This window comes from Enoplosus armatus, chromosome 24 (assembly GCF_043641665.1).
Source record: "Enoplosus armatus isolate fEnoArm2 chromosome 24, fEnoArm2.hap1, whole genome shotgun sequence".
In the NCBI taxonomy this organism is placed as follows: domain Eukaryota; kingdom Metazoa; phylum Chordata; class Actinopteri; order Centrarchiformes; family Enoplosidae; genus Enoplosus; species Enoplosus armatus.
Window position 1 is genome coordinate 6,749,298 of NC_092203.1, and position 21,221 is coordinate 6,770,518.

The 21,221-nt window shown below is 39.8% G+C and overlaps 6 protein-coding genes across 10 annotated transcripts; 3 read left to right on the plus strand and 3 right to left on the minus strand.

The window, feature by feature from the left end:
* Positions 1–405: 405 nt before the first annotated feature.
* Positions 406–1,970, minus strand: LOC139306756 (gamma-crystallin M3-like). Its single transcript, XM_070930707.1, has 3 exons — positions 1,956–1,970; positions 1,564–1,812; positions 406–684 (listed from the first exon to the last, which is right to left on the minus strand). The coding sequence occupies exons 1-3, from the start codon at positions 1,968–1,970 to the stop codon at positions 406–408; spliced, it is 543 nt and encodes a 180-aa protein (XP_070786808.1).
* Positions 1,971–2,600: 630 nt separating this feature from the next.
* Positions 2,601–3,594, plus strand: LOC139306678 (gamma-crystallin M3-like). Of its 2 annotated transcripts, XM_070930622.1 has the most exons (3): positions 2,601–2,612; positions 2,807–3,064; positions 3,316–3,594. In XM_070930622.1, exons 1-3 carry the CDS (start codon positions 2,604–2,606, stop codon positions 3,592–3,594), a joined length of 546 nt encoding a protein of 181 aa, XP_070786723.1. In that variant the 5' UTR covers positions 2,601–2,603. The 2 variants fall into 2 exon arrangements, with proteins under 2 accessions (XP_070786723.1, XP_070786722.1); XM_070930621.1 differs by lacking the exon at positions 2,601–2,612 and having other exon boundaries at positions 2,786–3,064.
* A 1,579-nt stretch (positions 3,595–5,173) lies between these two features.
* LOC139306679 (gamma-crystallin M3-like) lies at positions 5,174–6,509 on the plus strand. Its single transcript, XM_070930623.1, has 3 exons — positions 5,174–5,185; positions 5,384–5,626; positions 6,237–6,509. Exons 1-3 carry the CDS (start codon positions 5,174–5,176, stop codon positions 6,507–6,509), a joined length of 528 nt encoding a protein of 175 aa, XP_070786724.1.
* A 2,184-nt stretch (positions 6,510–8,693) lies between these two features.
* LOC139306536 (gamma-crystallin M2-like) lies at positions 8,694–9,784 on the plus strand. 3 transcript variants are annotated; one of them, XM_070930425.1, is made up of 4 exons: positions 8,694–8,702; positions 8,875–9,117; positions 9,226–9,434; positions 9,754–9,784. In XM_070930425.1, the coding sequence occupies exons 1-4, from the start codon at positions 8,694–8,696 to the stop codon at positions 9,782–9,784; spliced, it is 492 nt and encodes a 163-aa protein (XP_070786526.1). The 3 variants fall into 3 exon arrangements, with proteins under 3 accessions (XP_070786526.1, XP_070786524.1, XP_070786525.1); XM_070930423.1 differs by lacking the exon at positions 9,754–9,784 and having other exon boundaries at positions 8,875–9,127; positions 9,233–9,495; XM_070930424.1 differs by lacking the exon at positions 9,754–9,784 and having other exon boundaries at positions 9,226–9,495.
* Positions 9,785–9,910: 126 nt separating this feature from the next.
* Positions 9,911–12,359, minus strand: LOC139306876 (gamma-crystallin M2-like). Of its 2 annotated transcripts, none has more exons than XM_070930839.1 (3): positions 12,348–12,359; positions 10,876–11,118; positions 9,911–10,186 (listed from the first exon to the last, which is right to left on the minus strand). In XM_070930839.1, exons 1-3 carry the CDS (start codon positions 12,357–12,359, stop codon positions 9,911–9,913), a joined length of 531 nt encoding a protein of 176 aa, XP_070786940.1. The 2 variants fall into 2 exon arrangements, with proteins under 2 accessions (XP_070786940.1, XP_070786941.1); XM_070930840.1 differs by lacking the exon at positions 12,348–12,359 and adding an exon at positions 11,225–11,263.
* Positions 12,360–15,876: 3,517 nt separating this feature from the next.
* On the minus strand, positions 15,877–20,310 carry LOC139306880 (protein boule-like). Its single transcript, XM_070930843.1, has 12 exons — positions 20,226–20,310; positions 20,084–20,140; positions 18,805–18,957; positions 18,453–18,544; positions 18,243–18,297; positions 18,053–18,128; positions 17,722–17,882; positions 17,091–17,162; positions 16,935–16,982; positions 16,757–16,876; positions 16,252–16,344; positions 15,877–16,017 (listed from the first exon to the last, which is right to left on the minus strand). Exons 2-12 carry the CDS (start codon positions 20,123–20,125, stop codon positions 15,877–15,879), a joined length of 1,053 nt encoding a protein of 350 aa, XP_070786944.1. The 5' UTR covers positions 20,126–20,140; positions 20,226–20,310.
* Between the last annotated feature and the right edge of the window lie 911 nt (positions 20,311–21,221).

The window sequence follows — 21,221 nt, forward strand, 5'->3', positions numbered from 1 at the left end:
AAGCAACTTGCAGAGACTTGGCTTACGTCATGGAGTTACAATCAGTGACTGTAAAACTTGTTGGTTCGTTCAAGTGCTTGTGAGAAACTCATTTGAGCCCTGAGAGTCGGCTGCTGAACCTTATCAATGGAAGAAATCACCCAAAGATCCTTTTCACAACCTTCCTGTTTATCCTGTGGGCTTGATTTTCTTTATACCTCACTCTCAAATACTGAATGTCAGAGTTTCCAAACAAAATATCTTTAACAAACACTGACTAAATGAAGTGAAAAGAAATGGCTACACAGGACCAACCAGTAGGAGTCACTATTCACTCAAAACAGTTGTTGTGCACTAGAATGACATGCAGGAATCAGAAACATTGGGCTTCAGCCAGCTTTATTTTTCCTCCCAGTACATTTAGAGTTAACAGGAGTCCATGATGCGCCTGATGGAGCTGAACCTCGTCATGTTGCTCATCCCCATCTCTCGGAGGTTCCTGTACTCTCCTGGCCTGAGGTACAGCATCCGGCCTCTGTAGTTGGGCTGCTCGAACATCAGCCAGTGGCCGTCCATCACGTTGCAGGACTGGCAGTCAGACATGCGGAAACGATCCATCATATTGTCACAGTCGTCCATCAGCTCGTGCATCTGACCTCCGAAGTTCTCCCTCTCGTAGATCCTCATTCGGAAGGGTCCCCTGTGCTGCGGATGAAGAAACATCAGGGAAATGAATAAAGACCTCAGAACTGTAAATGAAAATTCAACCCAACCTTTAGATCTACACATTACAGCTGTAGTCTTACACTTGTGTGATGAGACTGGAGTACAGTATCTAGAGATCACGAGTTAATCATCTCATTATCTCAAGAAAACAACCTTTTGTTTTTTAAGGTAATCATCCTGTTATCAGAAAGAAAAACAACTGTAATGATAACATGACAATTAACTTGTGATCTTGATCATCATTAATCACAAAGTGGGTTTGCAAATGCCTTTTATGACAGCAATATTTGCACCAGATTCAGAGCAGAATCACTGTGTCATTGGCACCTGGGAAAATATTCTAAACTCAAAGTCCACTTACTAGCTTTTTCAGGAGCTTTCAGTCAAAGGAATCTGCTCAGGAGTTATCACATATTCGAAGTTTGGTACTTAGGTTACGTGATTACACCTGAGCAGGTTACATTTGTTGAAGGATGCTGTGAGACATGGAGGAATGCTAGTAAGAGGACCTTGAGTTTAGAATATTTTAATATATAATATACGTGTTTTCAAGGGTGAGAATGAACCTCTATGAACCGTTTTTTATTCAAATATTTTCCTTTTGCATTTGCTCAGTTTACACATTTGTGCTGATGACCACAAGAAAAGCTGTTAATGCGTTAAAGCTGAAATGAGTCCAACACGGAGGAACGTCTCCTTTCAGCTCAGTCAATTTACAGAATCCCTTTTGGGCAGATGGTTTTTTAAGTTTTTAAGTCTTTTTAGTTGGTGTCATGGATGCACCAGCATTACAGTATCATTGTAACAATGTGTGACTGGGCCTTAAAGCAGCTGAGCGTGATAAACTCGTCCACCTACCATGGGGATCATGCGACTGGATCTGATGCAGTCGCTCATAGTCATTCCCATCAGGCGCTGGTTGTCTGGATACTCGCCCCTCCTCACCAGCATCTGATGGCCCATGAAGTTGGGCTTCTCGTAGACCATGAAGAGGCCGCTCTCCACCCTGCAGGAGTTGCACCTGCTCAGGTAGGAGGTGAGCTCGGGGCAGTCGTTGCTGGTCTCATAGGAGCGGCCCTGGAAGTTCCGGTCCTCATAGAATATGATCTGCAAAGAACGATTTGAGCTCAACAAAATATCTTACAAGAATTTCAACTTCAACTTTTTTTTTAACATTTTGTTTGTGAATTTTCACTTTAAATCTTTGTTTATTTTTATTATGCCTCAAATGTTATGAAAGTTTCACTTACCTTCCCCATGGTCATGGTATTTGTGAGCTAATCTCAGATGTACAGCTTCAACATCGACCCATTTCCCTTTTTATACATTACACAGCCGTAGTATTTCCACATGGCTTGTGCTGAAACCTTTGAGTCATCACTCTATATTGTAGCACAATGCAGCACTAAAGGGCAGCATACTTTACTGTATGTCAGAATCTGCAATAGTAATTGTGAACTGTATATTGTTTTATGCTTGCTTCCAGCAACTTCAACTATTTCATATATAGCTCTTCTGTAAAAATCTTCATGGTGTGAATATCAGGTCCAAAGATGAGACTGAACTTTGTGGTAACATTAAAGGCATTAAACAAAAGGCTAGATACACAAAACAACAATGCTTTGGCCTTGTAGCATTTTGAAAGGTAAAAATGCAATTAATAATAAGTAATTTGAGGAGCTTTTGCTCCTGTTGTAGGACCTGACATGACCTCCCAAAACTACATTCAATATACAATAATAACTATTGAGGTCCTCTGTAAAAAACGAATGCAGGCCCACGTGAACCTTGTGATGAGTCATGATCTTTCACACAAAGGTAAGCAAGGTGGTCTGCGGCTCATTCTATATAAAAGTGGCACCTTGTTGGCATCATTTGCGAAAACTAAAAACGTCACCATGGGCAGGGTACCACTATTTATCATACATTTGTATTAAGTAAAAAATCTGGTGCTTTTTTATCATTATTAGTTTATAGATGTAGTATGATGCAAACTGTGCAAGGGTTCTCGATACTGTTAGACGTTGTTCCACAGTAACAGAAAGTCTTTTCCAGTCCTATTCTAATCTAATCTTCCTGTATGTTTTTTTTTTTGCTGCAGATAATTTTCTACGAGGACAGGAACTTCCAGGGCCGGTCCTATGAGTGCAGCAGTGACTGCTCCGACATCCACATGCACGTGAACCGCTGCAACTCCTGCAGGGTGGACAACGGGTGCTTCATGGTATACGACCGCCCAAACTTCATGGGTAATCAGGTCTTCCTGAGGAGAGGGGAGTACTCCGATTTTCAGCGCATGGGGAGCATGATGGGCATGACGATGATGGATAACATCCGCTCTTGTCGCATGATCCCCATGGTAAGAAATGTTGGTAGTTGCTCATACTTTTCAAGCTTTATTCACAGTAAGTAATATCCTCACACTTGAGGATGTCACTCTGTTCCTGGATTTCATGCGGTATTTTTGCAGGAGCTCCGATTTCCACCCACATTCCAAAAATATGCACGTTAGGTGAATTGAAAGCTAAATTGCCTATGATAGAGTCGTGAACCCTGCCTCCAGAGCAAGAAAGGTATAAATGTATATCATCTCTTATCTTCCTCCAACAGCACAGAGGACAGTTCAGGATGAGGATCTACGAAAGGGAGAACTTCGTAGGCCAGATGCACGAGCTGATGGACGACTGTGAGTCTCTCCAGGATCGTTACTCCATGTCTGACTGCCAATCCTGCAACGTGATGGACGGCCACTGGCTGATGTTCGAACAGTCCAACTTCAGAGGCCGGATGATGTACGTGAGGCCAGGAGAGTACAGGAACCTCCGAGAGATGGGGATGAGCAACATGTCGAGAATCAGCTCCATCAGGCGCATCATGGATATGTGCTGACTGCCATTCATTAAAAGAAACTGTGGGTCATAAATAAAAATCATATTTTGAAGTATCTCTTTTGCAGTTTTCTTTATGTGGAGTAAAACTACATGCTTTGCAGTGTAGCAGTGGTGCAAGGGGCACAATTTGCCCACTAGAGGTCAGAGGGAAACATCTTGACTCCTAAATAAAGTCAGATGTATCTCATCTGCCCGGGTATGTTGGTGCATTCAGTATATAAATGTTGAGAACATTCTTGCACACTATAATGTCTTACATAGTAAATGTAATGTTAATATTACTATATAGTATACATATTGTAAACATCCATTACATTACAGCAGTGCAGAGCAACTCAACTGGTTCAACTTGACCCCATAGTCATTAGCATGCATAGTTTCACAGTGGAAAATGTTTACATACATTATAATATATAACAATATATTTCACCTTTGACAAAACTTTTTTTAAGATTGGAATGGCATTGAGTGAATATCATAATTAGGCATGTTGGGATTTCGTTTCAATCTCCAGTACTGATACTTAATACCAGTGCGGATGGATAGCACTTCCACTAGCAACAACATTTATGAGTCTTACTGTAAGTGGAGCTAAAAATGCAACAATCTGCTTGTAATAGTGTGAGACATCTTGCGCACAAAACTGACGTTTTGTGTTGAGGGTGGCGCTAGAGGGACGTGCACAAAGTGTCCAAAATAGAGAAGCATGAGGAGCATGAATGTGCTCAGAACATATCAGTGATCTGCCTATTAGATTCTGAGGAAAGATATGCAAGACACAAACAATATTGGGGTTCTTCTTTTGGGCACCAATGAGATGTTGGACGAATGAAAGGACAGGCAGACCCAGCAGCTACTGGTGCAAAATTGTAGTTACACGTTTTGTTTTGCAGAATATGAATCATGTTTAAGCAGATACGTCAATACTAATCTTTGTGTGCAGAATCTTAACAATGTACATTCATTAATTTACCATTTAAATGTGTACTTGGGACATAATGAAACATAATGTTACAGTAACAAAACTATGGATGACTGATAAAGTCAGTGAAAGGACTTCGTAATGTCAGTAACACAGCGATATCTACCAAAGCCTTTGCTAACATTAGCCACCATAAGCTACTGGTCATACCAGACCAAGTAAGGCTGCAGCAGCAAACATCCTGAGTGTATTACGTTTTATTTCTTATGAATCATTTGTAAGAGGAGGACCGTGTTATGTAATCTTTCAAAACTTACATATTTTAGCATTAAATTAAAAGATTGAATTTAATTTTGTCTAAATCTGCATAAATGTCTGTTACACACTGTAACTATAATGAAAATGAGGGCACAAAAATACAAAAGTATAGTACTATACTATAGTTTTCTTTGTCACTGTGAAATCTGCACCACTACTGTTTAATCTGAGCGATTGCAGTGTTCACAGCTTTGATATATAATACAGCAGGGACTTCAATGCTGATGAGCTGACTCAGTTATTTTGTACAATTGAGGGGCAGATTCTTTTGATGTCACATGATGCATAAAAGGCAGCGCGCCAGTGAGAAGAACAACAGAAATCAAATAGCGTGACCATGAACGGGAAGGTAATGAAGGGTACACATCACTGCACCAACGGATGCATATACTGCCTCAACCTCCATCACAATTTTACACTGTATATGTACCAAAGTGCTTCTGCCATGCAACATTTATAATTTATTATTATCACAGAACTCACTCGAACATTTAGCTCTGGATGTTTTATAATGTTGAACCCGAAAACTATGTGTCTTTCTCTCTAGATCATCTTCTTCGAGGGGAGAAACTTCCAGGGCCGCTCGTATGAGTGCATCAGCGACTGCTCTGAAATCGCCTCTCACCTGAGCCGATGCAGCTCCTGCAGGGTGGAGAGCGGGACGTTCATGGTCTATGACCAGCCCAACTACACGGGCCAGCAGTACCTCCTGACCAGGGGAGAGTACCCAGAGTATCAGAACACCATCGGCTTCAATGACTGCATTCAGTCCTGCCGCATTGTCCCTGTGGTAAATATGTGCAAGATATTACCAACCAAGGAGAGACAAAGGCAGTCAGTAATGTAAAGGGACAGTCTGAAGAGAAATATGCTTAGTTATTGTACTGTATTACTGAATAGATCTGTTTCACCTCCAGTAGTGATATTTCCAGGATGTGTTCAGCAACAAACCCAAAGCTTACAGCTTTTAACTGTATATCAGTCATGATATCTCCATGACAACTGAGCAAACTCCATCTGCTAATTAAGAAAATGGGATGTGGTTGAAAGCTCTGAAAAAAAGCGAATACTACTGTTTTCAAGACTATCAAGGAGACATTTTCTTGCTCAAAGCTTATACGTTGTATCTTGTTAGCTATAAGCTAACTAGCAACGCAGCCAACCCTGCATTTTTATTCACACATTTCTAAACGGGACAACTTTTAAGATGCAGTGGAAACTGTAAACTGTAAACTTCTCATTTGACAAAGCAAACAAGCACATTCCTCAATAGAGTTAGCTTACAGTTGCTTCCCATTTCTCAGCCGAGCCTTTAGCCTTTTTTGGTTCTCAGTAGCGAGGTACAACTGTACAAGACTCATGCATGTGCTTCATTGATTTGACATTTTGTACTTCAACAGCACAAGGGACCCTTTAAGATGAGGATCTACGAGAGAGCAAACTTTGAAGGGCAGATGCATGAACTGACTGATGACTGCGACTCCATCCAGGATCATTATCAAATGTCTGACATGCAGTCCTGCAATGTGATGGAGGGCTACTGGTTGATGTTTGAGCAGCCGAACTACGAGGGCAAGATGTTTTATCTGAGACCAGGACAGTACAGAAACCTCAAAGAGATGAGCAGTGATGATATGAAGTTCAATTCAATTAGACGCATCACAGAATCTTAATTGTCTAATGACTTACATTTAGACAAGAGGCCTAAGTTTTGCAGATGCTTTGTTTTAATATTAACAAGTTGTCGAAGTGAGAGGCAAAAAGAAGGAGCCCTGTTTTTATCCTGAAACTGTGATTTGTGCATTGTTTGCATGTAGTTCCAGATGTACTGTGCAATCCAGCCACGATGAATTTACCTCTTTTACTGTGTGAAGCGCACAATAAAATGATTTGCCGCATATTTGTGTGAAATATTTCTGAACACTATTTCCAAAACTGACTGTTCTGCCACAATCAGGAGTTTCACAAATAGATGAACAACACTGGGGTCCCAAACTTATGGATCCACTAATATGAAGTGCTAAAAACAAGACAACTTTTCCTGAAACTTGGCTAAAGCGAAAACACAAAGTGCAAACTAGGGGTGAAAGCATATATAGCAAATTTACAGCCACTCAAATGTGAATATATAACATCTCAAACGAGACTATACAGCACAGCATTGAAGCAGGTGACTTTTTATTTTAGGCAGCACTAAAATCCCTGCTCAAATCTTTTTGCTGGTATCTATGCAGTCTATGTTGATGAATGATAAGTTACATTAGAGTATGATATTTGTGCAGGGCCACAAATACAGCAACTAGTAAAAGAAACTAAATGCCTACATCTGCCAGTATTTCCTGTATTTGTGTTAAAGCAATTACAAATGCTACATTCAGTTGGTCATATTTACATAACGCGAATGTTGAAATTATGATGAGAAAGGCAATGAAAAACTCTGCGTTACAATGACGTTTACACAACAACCTTTACCGTTTCTGATACCAGCATTCAAATTTTCAATCAATCAAGTTTAGTTGTCACATGTAATCATATAAGGTTGATTTTAATTTGTTTGAAACAAGGGAAAACATTTGATAAGGACTTAACAGGACTGTTACACTTAAATCCTGGTAGACCTCAAATACTGAGACACTGAATTATACAAGACTGTTAAACCGTACAGTGATTTATTTGTATTGTAATTATTATAGATCACATTTAGATATAAAGAATTAATAATCACAATAAACCTCAGGCAGTTATACTTTAACTTTACTACCAGCAAACATGGATGGGTCTATATGTGCATGCATGTAAATTAGGCAACACTTTTAAAAATGTGATGGCACCAGTTATTTCCAGATGCTACGCTGATTATGTGGATGTTTTAACTGGCTTTTTTAAAGCCATTTACAGTTTATAACATGCAATCAAACTTTAATTAAATATCTGGATACATGTGTTCAACAACTGTTTACATTTAATGCTGCCTCTGCTTAGTTGAGCAGCTGTACTGTATCTGTCATTGACTGTATTGAAAAAAAACTTCTAGGGCTTAGTCCATAGAGAATATGACAATATGGGGGATTGAAGGCAAACAAAAGCAAAACTAAAAGAACCAGCAACTATGTAAAACAAGCTGTTTTGCTGACATAATGAAAATAATGGTCTCTGAATTGTAAATCATATAAAAGCTGCTGCTGTGTCCAGAGGCAAAGCAGTGGTTGTATTCACCTCACAGGATTTCACAGGATCGTGTTCAGTGTCACGAGTAGCAACGTGTTGAATATTCAGTCCAGCACTTCAAATGTTTAATTCAAAATGTTGTATTTCAGTCATGTGAAATGTTGATCTTTAAAATGGAATATAAAGGATGTAATTTGTGGCCAGCATCTTCGTGGTAGTGCTACTCTACGACAGAATCACTACAGCCGTGGCCAAACAGTATTGTACAATACTACAATCATTTGCATTAACAGGGATAAATTGGATTTCACATGCACAATATCATGTGTTACATTACACAAAGATAAAGATGTATGTAAATTGGAGCTGGAAAAATAAACTTTGTACAAACAAATAAAAGCTTTCACAAGTTTTTCTAAATTTCATGTATCATTCCAGTCCAGTTAGTATGTATGTCTGAAGATTTATTGATGTTATATTTTTGATTTATGAACAAGAGCAAATTCAAAGGGAAGCCTCTGTTCAGCCTTCGTTGAACACAAAACAAAAAAAAAATATTGTTCTGTGAGAAAGAGCTGAATGAGCCTGTTCATTGTTCTGAATCACAATGACACAGGTCATCCATGGGTTATAAAGGCAGCGTGGAGCCCACGGCTGCTGCTACAGCGGTACGAAGGTTAGCTGACACAATGGGTAAGGTAAGACTGCTTGTTTTGCTATGTGTCTTTTGTGCTTCTGCATACCTGCGTGGACTATTCAACCGAAACCGGTGAACTGGACGCATTTTTCATCTGGTATAGTATGCATCTTTCTCTTAATTTGAGCAAATATTATCTACGTTTTTCAAAACCCCTCGATTGATCTTTCCAGATCATCTTCTACGAGGACAGGAACTTCCAGGGTCGCTCCTATGAGTGCAGCAGCGAATGCTCTGACCTGCATTCCCACTTCAGCCGCTGCAACTCCATTAGAGTGGACAGCGGCGACTGGATGGTCTATGAGAGGCCCAGCTACATGGGCTACCAGTACTTCCTGAGGAGGGGCGACTATCCAGACTACCAACGCTGGATGGGATTCAACGACTGTGTGCGATCCTGCCGTATGATCCCTGCGGTAAGCCTCAGTCAGGTGGTTTCAGCAGGCATCGCCTTACAATAAATGTTTCTGTTGGTGACCCTTCACCGCTCTAGAAGCTAATAAATCACTTCATCTTTCCTACAGCACCAAGGATCTCATAGAATGATGATCTACGAGCGCCCAGAGTTCGGAGGCCAGATGATGGAGCTGACTGATGACTGCCCCTCCCTGTACGAACGCTTCCATTACAGCGACATCTACTCCTGCAACGTGAGGGACGGTTACTGGATCTTCTACGAGCATCCCCATTATAGGGGACGCCAGTACCTAATGCGTCCCGGTGAATACAGGAGGTTTAATGAGTGGGGAAGCATGAGTCCTAGGGTGGGATCCATCAGACGCATCACTATGTGAGGAGAGGAGACGCCCTTCATATGAAGTGCTGTCCATAAAGTACTGTCAATAAATCTATCCAACAACCACTGCTCTGTCAGCTGCTCTCTTTGTTTTCTTGAGGCTCTTTGAGTTGAGGGGTTCAGAGGGTTGAAAGGTTTGCTAAGGTGGCAAATTGGGTCTCATTGTTTGTGTTTTGAAGTGGAGAAAGCAGCATGCAAGGGCTCGGACCAATGGTGCAAACCAAAATTATTATAAGCCGTGCTATTATTTTGTGAGTGGATCAAATGTTACAGGAACTAGAACATAAGCTAAAAAACAAATACATGATGGAAACCATCTTCATGTCTTTGAGATACAGAGACACACACGCACACAGTTTAAGCCCAGCATGTTTATTGAGAACAGAGAGAGGAGAAGAAGGTTCAAAAGACTTCTAGTTGAAGTCAGTGATTCGCCTGAGTGAGCCGATCCTTGGACTGGCGCCGCCCCAGTCGCTGTATCTGCGGTATTCGCCGGGTCTCAGGTAGTAGGTTCTTCCCCTGTAGTTGGGCTGGTCGTACAGCAGCCAATGGCCGTCAACCACATTGCACGAGTTAATGTCAGACATACGGAAGCGGTCCTGGACGTTGGGGCAGTCGTCGCTCACCTCCTGCATTTGGCCGCCCATGTCTGGACGCTCATACAATCTTATTTTGTAGGAGCCACGGTGCTGCAAAAAGAACATTAATGAGTCAGTTTGTGTAGTACAGTAGTACTTTCTGGTGATTGTGAACATAAAAAAGTGTGTTTATCTAATACTACTTGTAGGTTAACACATACACCAAGAATGTTTTGCAAAGGCAGTCTTACCCAAATGTCCTTCCTCAACCTAGAGTTTCTTTTAAGCTGCATGGAGTACCAGATTGTCCCTGAGGCCCCCTTATGCACTAAATCTAAGGTCTTCTACCGCAGCTCAGCAGGATGTTTTTGCTTTGGGGAATTTCTATCCAACATCAGTTGATGAGGATTTATGTTTCAAGTCCTTCGAACTAGTCTTAAGACAAAGTTCTGTGTATTTGTCAATCAGTTTTTTAGCTTATGTTTATGTAAACCTATTAACATATGTATGAATGTATTTACATCTATTTCCTTTAGTTGTACGTTGTTTTCACATATTCTTGAATACTCTGTCTCTAGCTAAGCATTAAAAACAGAAAGCAGGGGTAGTATCAAAACTTAAGACTGTAAGTGCTTTTGTTAGACTTTTCTTGTTTCTTCTATTTTACTTTTGAAGTATTATAGGTTTTCTTTCCTTGACCTATTGCTTTTAAACAGCAATAAATCAATGTTCCAACATGAATACATTATTTTATCCTCATTAATTGTCTTGACACCTCTTTCATACCATCTTAGGCTTACCATGGGAATCATGCGGCAGGAGCGAATGCAGTCGTTGATGCCAATCATGCGCTGGTTGTCGGAGTACTCCCCCCTGCGGAGGAAGTACTGGTGGCCCAGGTACTGGGGTCTCTCGTACACCATGAAGCAGCCACTCTCCACCCGGATGGAGTTGCAGCGGTTGAAGTAGGGGTGCAGGTCAGCACAGTCGCTCATGCACTCATGGTGCCGACCCTGGAAATTTCTGTCCTCGTAGAATATGATCTGCAAATGTTTGTCAAAGCACTGATTAATTATCCAGCTATGTTACAAACTCCTCAAGGCTTCTATGTTTACATTCTGTATTTTCATTAACACATAATGAGCTTACCTTTCCCATTGTCATATTGGTGTGGGCCAGACTGACGGTCAATAGACGCTCCCTGTGCCGCTGTCCTTTTATATTAAGTAGCTGTGTGATGGCACAGCATAAAGTATTGTCATCCAAATAGGTTTTATAACACAAATCTGGTTATGTATAGCGATGCACCGCAGTGTGATGATGACTTATTGTTGTCTACTTTTCACATGTTCATCACTATTGATCAAAACACCACAGTGTGCTAGTGACCCAGGGGTCACTGCTCACAGTATCAGCAAAACAACAGGCGTTATTTGTGTCCAAAAAGATTCCTAACGTTACAAGCCAGTGATGGAATAAGCCGTTTTCTGTCCCTAAGCATAACCCCCCCCCCCGTTACGCCTACCACCATGTATGAGTATATTAACTGTACACACTGTACAACTTAAGGAGCTGCAAATTATTGCTGTATAGAATTCTTTCAGATAAAAACCCCCATGAAACCATAAAATGCATCAAGGAAGGATAAAAAGTAAGGAAATGTAATTTCTTCATCTGGGGGACACCTGGTGGTCACAGGGTCCACATCAGCTGAATGTGTCTATACTTTGTGCTTTTATGCACTTTTATCAATCATTTCTACAATTAACTGATGAAAACTATGTGTTGTGATAGTCAGTCAACCACTGACTTTCAACCAGACTGAAATGTCTCAACAACTATTAGATGATTTTTCATGAAATTTAGAAGACATTCATGTTTCCCTCAGGATGAATTGGAATAACTCCCAACTTTTCATCTAGCACCATCATCGGGTCAGCATTTTAATTTGTCCAATACTTCGGTTAATGAGCAAATACCTTCAAAACTAATGGCACCACCATCAGCCTCAGCTGTGGTTTGTTTTTAGTGATAAATAGAAAATGTTGGCATGCCAACATGCTAAACTAACATGGTGAACATGCTTAATGTTGTACCTGTATTAACATGAACAACATTAACATCAGCATGTTAGCACTGCGGTTGTGAGCATGGTCACATTAGCATTCAGCTCAAAGCACTGCAGTGCCAGTACAGACTCAAATGCTAGCATGGACTCTTAGTCCTGTTAGCTTGTGTTGACGTCATCACTCACAGAAACCGGCGCAATTACCTTTGAAATCATTTGTCCTTTACTAATATTTATTTGTTACATATCTAAAATTGTTAACCTGTTATTGATGTAGCACATTTCAACTTTCCTCATATAGCTCACTGTAATAAGTGTGCATCAATCAGCATGTTACGTATACACAATAGTTTATTTGTGTATATGTCCGTTCAATCTTGGATTGAAACCAAATCAAAGCTTGACTGCGCCATTTTTTTGTTGGGTGCATCTATTTAAATGTTTTCTTGAATGTATGGGCGCATCTATTTAAATGTTTTCTTGAATGTATGGGCCTAACAGTAATAATGACACAATATCGAGTATTGGGGAAACGTACTGTAGAAGGACCCTGCACCTCTTCAACAGGTTGCTTCTCACTAAACTTTTCTCACTAAATGTTATGAAGTGGACAAGGGCGCTTGAACATTATTTGCTGTTTCTGGGCCAAAAGCAAGGTGTTTTCAGGGCCCCCAGAATCTATAGGCAATGTGACAAGGAGTTGAGGGTTTTCGTACAAAAAAATCAGCATCTGTGATATCTGCCCAAAAATGAACATGATAAATGTTTGGAGAGTTGCTGTTGAAAGCTATATGACGGCCCAAAAATGTGTTTTAAGGTACAGATAAGGTTGTGCGTTACAGTCCAACATTACACGTCCTGAAACGTTACTCTCACACGTTCTTGATAAAAAAAGAAAGAATGTAATCTGTAAAATATGAAAAATCACTCTAAACAGTATAAAGCTCATCATGCACAGGGAGCTGACAGAGACACACAGCTGTTTTATAAACCTGAATCCAATGTCATGAGAATCAATCTTTTGTTATTCTAATGAGCAGGCATTTGGTGCTTTTGCCACCCTGCCAAGGTCTTGATCCCATTCATACAGATAAAAACCCTGATTCATCAATGCCTGTGGCCTACACTGGCACATTATTGACTCTTGTTATACCATAGGATGCCCATAAATACATTTTATTTTAGTGTTTCAAATGCTTCAGATCATTTCTCCCATCAGGGTTATTTTGGCTTGGGGGAGTCATATTTCTAAGAGAAAGCATGTGGAGTTTGAAAGATGTGGGCCTTTACTGTAAAAGGCATGGGGTGTTTGCTCAAGGGATCCTATCAAGTTGCATTATGGGAAATATAGTACTCAGTGTTTCAGCATGACCTTTAAGATTAATGATATCTCTGCCTCTGCTTGTTTGATTTTGACAATTTAAAAAAACATCTGCCGTCGTTTTTAGTTTAGATGTGTTTTCCTTCCTTTAAAAAAAGTAGCCACTGGGTTCCATTCAACGTAAAATCGATAAATCTCTAATGCAGAATTGTTGCATATGAATGCAAAACACAGCCACTACACCAAAGGAAACATTTATTTCCATTCAAGAACCAGAAACACACTGAACTAAAAATAATGTTGTTAAAACAATACTACATACTACAGTACATATCTCTTCAACAAAATGTAAACAAATCACAAATTATTTAGGTTATACAATTTGCCTCCTGCCTTCAATTTTCAAAATATAGAGCAATATACAGCAATGTCATAAAAGTACACTGAAAAAGTCAAGTGTATTCCTGCAGAAAGACTTTTGGGTACATTTTACCTGAATTATAAGCACAAATAACCTAAATTGAACAAATATTACAAGGGAATTAAAGCATTAGGATTGAGTGTTTTTGCAATAAAATATCTACGGAAAAAATGGTATAATGAAATGGATATCTATCATATAATATATATAATATTCTGGCTTGTTTAATATTTGTAGACAGTCCATTTGAACTCGACAACATAACCTGCAAATCCAGAACATGAGCACAATATGAACTTTTACAACACTATAAAAGTAACTGACCAACTACTTTACACTGACAAATGACATACATACACACAACTTTTGGGGGATTTTTTTCCAATCACTTGTCCAACAAGTTACTGAATTACATATTTATATGTTATTAATGATAAAACCATTGAGCGAGCACAAAGAAATCAAGCTTTAATCAATCTGTAGGCAAGTTCTGAGAACATGCAGTGACAAATGTATATATCTCAAACTACTTTTGAAAAGCAAGCGAAGCACTACTGCTCACTCAAATATAGGAGACGCAACTCCACTTGAGGAGCACTGACTCTGAATATGTTCTGTGATTACAAATCTGTCCCTGAGACTTGCAGATATATTATTGCTCAAATTTGTTCCTTATGTAGTTTTGTCTAAACCATATACATTTCCAAATATAAAATTATGATTCCTGATATACAAAAGTAACCAGTACATTTTCATGGATGAACTTTAACAAGCCTGTTTTATATAGAATATACACATCATCATGTTGCAGTTACGTTTGTACTGTTTCAACTATACAGCTGCCTGCTGTTGGTCGAAATTATTATTGTTATTAAACCAATTAGAGTTGTTTTCAAACAGATACAGGCCACCGTCCACACATTTTCACATCATCATCATACTGAAGAATGGTAGAAAATAATGTTTTAAAGCACTGCTCTAATATGAACTGGCTGAGAACCAATCAGACAGTGGATCAGAGGATCCTGAAATGTCCCAACACTGATAAAGCTGAGCAGAGGTGACAAAATAAGATGCAGCAGCTCACTCAGAGCATCCTAATAATGTTCAGTGAGGCTTAAACAACAACTATACTGTCACTGATCCACACGGGATGTACAGCACTGCTTCTTTGTACAGTCAAAGTATAAAAAGAGAGAGCTGACACAGTGACAAATAAGATCTGATATTCTCAGCTACATCATGGTGTTTGTGTGTATGCAGCAAGGAGATTTCTGCTGTTGCAACTACGTAAGAACGCTTAAAAACATAAAAACGTAATGCATTCAAGTTACGTTCAAGTCAAATTGGAAACACGGTAGATTTGAGCAATTACTGAAATACTGTTCACAGTTCACACTGTTTAAGTGAAGTTTTAGTTTATGTTTTATAACAAGAAATCATGTACAAATGTTAGTGTTTGAATTTACTTTGTTTTCAATAATTGTATATTTGTATGGTTTTAAAACTAAATAGATTTCAAATTCAGTCTTTTGAGACGCTGTAGCCATTAATAAATCTGACTCAGAAGACATTCAAGATGTATTTCTTATTGCTAAGTTTGTGTTAATAGAGAAGAAATTAAGTGCAACCACTGTAAATACACTAACGGAAAGTATGCAATGTGAGCCACTGTAACGTAGAGTAAACGTCAATCATCCAACTGTATTAAAGCATCAATACAGAAACAGATCTGAGTGCTGCGAGTCTTACAAGGTGAGAGCTTACCTTAGTTGTGGAGAGTTGGTGGGAACAAGTGCAACAGACAAAATGATCATCTCAACAAAGAGGCCATGAAACATACTGCATTATGTTGTAAGGCACAGGCTAAACAGTTGATAGATTATATAGGTGCTGAATCCATGGAGAAGAAGAGGAAGTGAGTAAACTGACATGAGAGGTTGTGGTGCTGTGTGGCATTTTTCTCTTGAGAAGCCGTCTGTGGGTTTAGCCTACATGAGAGGTTGGGAAGGGTGAAGCATGGATGCGTCTGGTGGCTCGGTTGCCTCTGGCAGGTAGCGGTAGTCCTTGTGGTGGATGTATCGGCGGTACTTTGGCTTCAGATGGACCCGTGAGTGTGGAAACATCGGATACTGTAGAGAAGAAGATGAGATTAAGACTCAGTGAGGTTTTACACAAATGGAGAGGAACACACAAACATGACAGAGTTAGAATAGAAACAGAAGTCCAGTGGATGGATCTTCCACAGTCGTGATTTTTATTTATTGTCACTGTGGCTCCTTGACGTCCGTGCTTTGATGCAGCTGTTCTGTAAGATTCTATACGAAGTCCACCCTCTATGTACTGCTTGGTTGTATATTTTTTACCTTTCCAGGGTCTTGTTGCAGGACAATGGGTGTCATTCCTTCAGTTCTCCGAGGATACAGTGGGTAAACCGGCTGCACTGTGGGCTCCATAAACTGCAGAAGTATGAGAACAGACCAAAGTGAGCTCCAGTTCAGGACAACAGGTTTACTCATGTAACCAGCAGAATGACAGTGAAACACACTTTTATGATTTTATTAAAAGGTGTGGACTATTACATGTCAGAAAAAAGCAAAACAGGAGGTTTAACAGCTAGAAAATGAAAAATAGACATTTTCAAGCTCTTCAAATCATACTAATGTTAAAACATAACATTTAACTATAAACTCAATATTATATACAATATACTCTCCACAAACAAACTTGTACATTAAATTAATTCTCTGTCTTCCAACCGAGCAAATCCTTTACCTAACAGTTACATGTGGGAGCAGGTTCACAGTGCTGTAACAATATTCAACTTTCATGGTGGTATTTATATTTTGATTTTTCTTGGTGGGTCTGTACCTCTGGTGTGGTGTCCTCCATGACATGCAGAGCAGGCTGGACAGAGCCTCCATCAGCGGGCTGGTACAGATATTCGGACTGCTGGGAGTACACAACTGGACTGGAGGGCAGTGGTGACTGCTGGACAACAGGTGAACAATTGGCCACATTCTCCTGAACTAAAAAGAAGGAATGGCTATATTTTGCCTACCTGGACGACATTCCACTGATACTGGTTTGGGACACACTGAGAGTGAAGGAGAAAGAAAACAAACTGTTAGATGAAGTTCAAACTCCTTCTGTACTTGCTGTACATGGTGAGAAATCAATGGATTCAGTAAAGGGCTGAGCTGACCTGGTAGTGGTGATAGGCTGGTTGCTGGTAGACACGCTGAAGGGACTGAGGAAGCATCACTGGAGGAGCAGGCTGGAAGAACATAAACATCACACATTACATTGTTTGTTCATTCATCTTGGTCTAGCCTATTATGAAGTATTTCGGTCTTGAAATGTGGACTTCGAAACATGTATACCAAGACAACAAATGTGTTGCTCAAAAACACCTCAGCTGGGTAAAGGTTTGGGTCCTTAGGTGCAGTTATAAGTTTAAAATTAAAAGCAGAAAAGGTAGCAGAATAAACTCAAGCTCCTGCTGGGCCAGCTGCCTTAGCATAACTAATTAATGTTTCCCATATATAGAATTCATTTGGGCAGCCCACCCAAATGGATTTTCCCCCACAGTGATTACTAAAAATATATTTATTATTGAGTGGATAGAAACACATGTGCATTCCTGTGCAGTGCTGTTCTGCAGCTGACTTGAATGTTGCCTACCCACCAGCATACCTCAAAAGGTAAACCATCATTAAGCATTAGCCTGTTAATTGTGAAGACTTGAAATGACAAGCATGTTTTTAAATGACTAGTTGTTCAATATAGCTGTTTAAGTCAAGTGTTATGTGGGTGTGATATCAGGAACAACTGACAGGCCAGTGATGGGCAGGAGGGTTCATGTTGGGGCAGTGGAAGTAGGCCACTCCGTTGTGGTAAGTGTAGGGATTGCCTGTGGACGTGGTCAGGCACGCTGTCCCACAGGACATCGGCAGAGGCATGGCAGAGTCAGGGAAGATCACAGGGACGCTCTTAGCTGGGAAATGGAGGAAACCACAAAACAGTAAACTTGTGTCTTTCACTGGGCATTTCAAAACCATCAAAAACAAATGAGTCACCTTGTGGGACAGTCACAACTGTTTAGCAATTCTTTAAAACAATTCAGCCATATTTCAAAGCACCTTCAGTTTTAGACTGTCAACTTACTTTGTACTGAAGCTGGCTGCTTGCGGACAGCCTGACCAATGCTGAGCCTCTTGTCATTGAAACAGATTCCATTAGCCTTTAATATAGTAGTGAAGGGAATAGACGCCACATTAGACAATAAAGTCTGGTAGATAAACTATATTGTTATAGGACCTTAAGTTTAGATACTTTAATGGCCTGCTTTACTTACATCATTAAGGATTTTCAGTGCATCATCTTGGTTCTCAAATGTCACAAACCCATATCTGTTCAAAGAGACAGCATCAAAACAAAATATGTTTCAACTGGCTAAGAGTGAAACTGCGAATAATGTTCAAAGTCAAAGAATAGAAAGTCATGGCTGCATGCATTATTATTCCACCACTACATGTACATGTCAGGAATGATGCAATTAACTCACCCCTTTGACATTCCTGAGCGATCTATCACAATCTTCACCTCTTTTACGGCACCATGTTGAGAGAAGACATGTCGCAGGTCACTCTCATTAACCTTCATAAACAAACACACACATACACACATATCTCATCAGTGTTATCACCACAAAAGAAGCTAAAGGGGCTGTTGATTTGGTTTGAAATTCGGAATTACTGCTGTAAACAGTACGCCTCCTATGAGTTATATTCATTCTCATCTCACAATCCCATCCTCAGCTTATCAACATGCTTTGCTGCTCTCTAGTGTCTACCCTTCTGCAGTAAGACACACAAGCACAAACACGGACGGTGCCTGTGCAAATCTGCTGCTCTCACCTTGTAGTCAATTCCCCCGACAAAAATACGATTGGGGATAACAGTGCCGAGGCGGGGGGCGTGGTGGATCAGGCTGTCATCTTGGTTTTCTTGAGGTGACACATCAGGGGTGGAGGAGCTGCTGCCATTCTGGGAGAGACAGCAGGATGTGAACTTCAATAAAAGAAAATGACAAGGCATCGGAGTCTAATTCTGGGCCAGTATGAAACAACATAGGTATCACCTTGTTGGACAGCAAGTACTGACTATACTCTATACTGGACGTTGTTTGTGATGTGGGATGAAGCTATTTCCCACCAGAAAGTAGCTGGGCACTGAATACTAAATCGCTTTTTTAAGTACTCAAGAGCTTTAAAATTGGTGTGGGTATGGATATAAGGACACTTAGCTATAGTATTGCTTGATACCAGATCAAAAGAGTGATCCATTCCTACCAGACAACACTTACACAGTGGAAAAAAAACACTTTGTCTTTGAAAATGCATCTGTTTTTTTCTACAAACGGCAGGAAAAATAACACCATTAACAACTCCTTCTTAATCACTCATTGAAGTCCAACAAACAAAATAATAAACAGAAGCCTTGTGTCTTTTATGTCAGACGAAGTTGAAGCACCTGCAGACAACATGGCCACAGTTTCATTAACTTAAAATGGGTCAAATATAACATGGGTTAACAATGGCATCTAATGAATGAGTATCACAAGAATATCAACCACCAAGAAAAATCACTTATGAGAAATGTCTGTAATTGACAAGAAACAAAATTAAAATCATTGTCTCATTCTGAAATGTATCTTTTTTCCAACTGGCTAGCACCCTCAAAAAAAAAACTAACATTTGTAGCTTATTTGCAAGCTAGCGCTAACATAAACAATAGTAATTATGACCATGAAAAATGTCTTGTAAAACGGTACCTTAAAGAGAGTGACCACCATGTATCACTCTTTACTTAGCTACCTGACTAATCTCAATAAAATTCCCACTTTCCCAACGGTTACCTAGCAGGCTGAACCACTTCATATTAGCTAGCTACGCAAGTTATGCTAGCATTTTCTTGCTTGGTTGACTTTAGTAAACTGAACTTTGCGAGGAAAACAGCTCATAATGTATGATGAGCTAATCTGACAATGAAAATATAACAACGTTGACTGAAGTAGCTTCACCTTTTTCAATTCAAAATATCTTAAAATTACCATAAACACTGTTAACTGTTATGCTAGCTAACGTTAAACGATTCGCCAGCAAAGCGGCCAGGGCAGAATTGACAGTTCACTCACCGCGGTTTGGTTCTCCACTTCCATAACGTTAGCCACATTCATCTGGTTAACTTCTGCCTCTCAAAGACGTAAAAAAAAAACTTATTATAATCACAAATTAATCATGGCCTATTAAAATCTCGCTAATGGCTTTACTAGCTACTGCTCCACCAACGGTCTGACTCTGTAACCGAACCTTCCCCTGCGGTCTTTGCCCTCGCGCCCCTGTCTATGACCTCATCACTCCGGACGTTAAATTACTCCGTGTAACGGCCACAAAGAGTTCCCTCCGCAAACCGCCAGGGAAACGTTTTTTACCCGTTATTTAGCAGCGGGTTGTGCCCCCATATTTATTCGTGATGTATTTTTTTTCTGCCCGGAACAATAAAATGTTTTTCCGAGATGAAACAGACGTTTAAATCCGATATTTTCACAGATGGTGCCGCTAATTCCTGCCCTTCTTCTTCGCTGGAAGGTACGTCGTTGCTCAGGCCGCCGCACCGTGGCCGGGGCGGTGTGGAGATCACCTGTGTCTATTTTGTGAGACAATAAAACATGAAAACTTGCATATGGGCGTAAATATTTTTAGACGCACTGAATGAGGAGATACAAATCCTGGAAAAATACATCTCTTTAAATACAGTCTATGGTTTCATCACATTGGGACCATAGTTTATAGTAAATAAAAAATATTTTTAAAAATGTTTAACTTGAATTGTAGTAAACAGTTGCACAAATTTATAATAAATATGAAAAGGATGGAAAATACAATAAAGAGCGAAGAATTGAAAACTGGTCAGATTTGTGCAGTACTACATACAGCCCACACAGGGGCGCAATTTCTCTGTGAATAATGAGTCTTATAGGAACAGTCTATAAGCTGTCTGTACATCGTAACTCTGGAAGTATGCATAGATTGAAAAGGCTTTTGTTGGCTTAGTTTCCTGCCGTTTATACTTGACACATGAGTGATGCTTGACACATTTAGGGAGGTCTAAGCTTTTGCAAAGGTTAAACCTACAACTACAAACTTTTATTTTTAATAAACTTAGGATTTAAAGTCATTTTCTTCCACATTAAATTCAAGAATGACAAACCTGAGATATTGTTTTACCAGTTTTTAAAGTAATAATTAACACGATTGTCATAAATGTTTTAC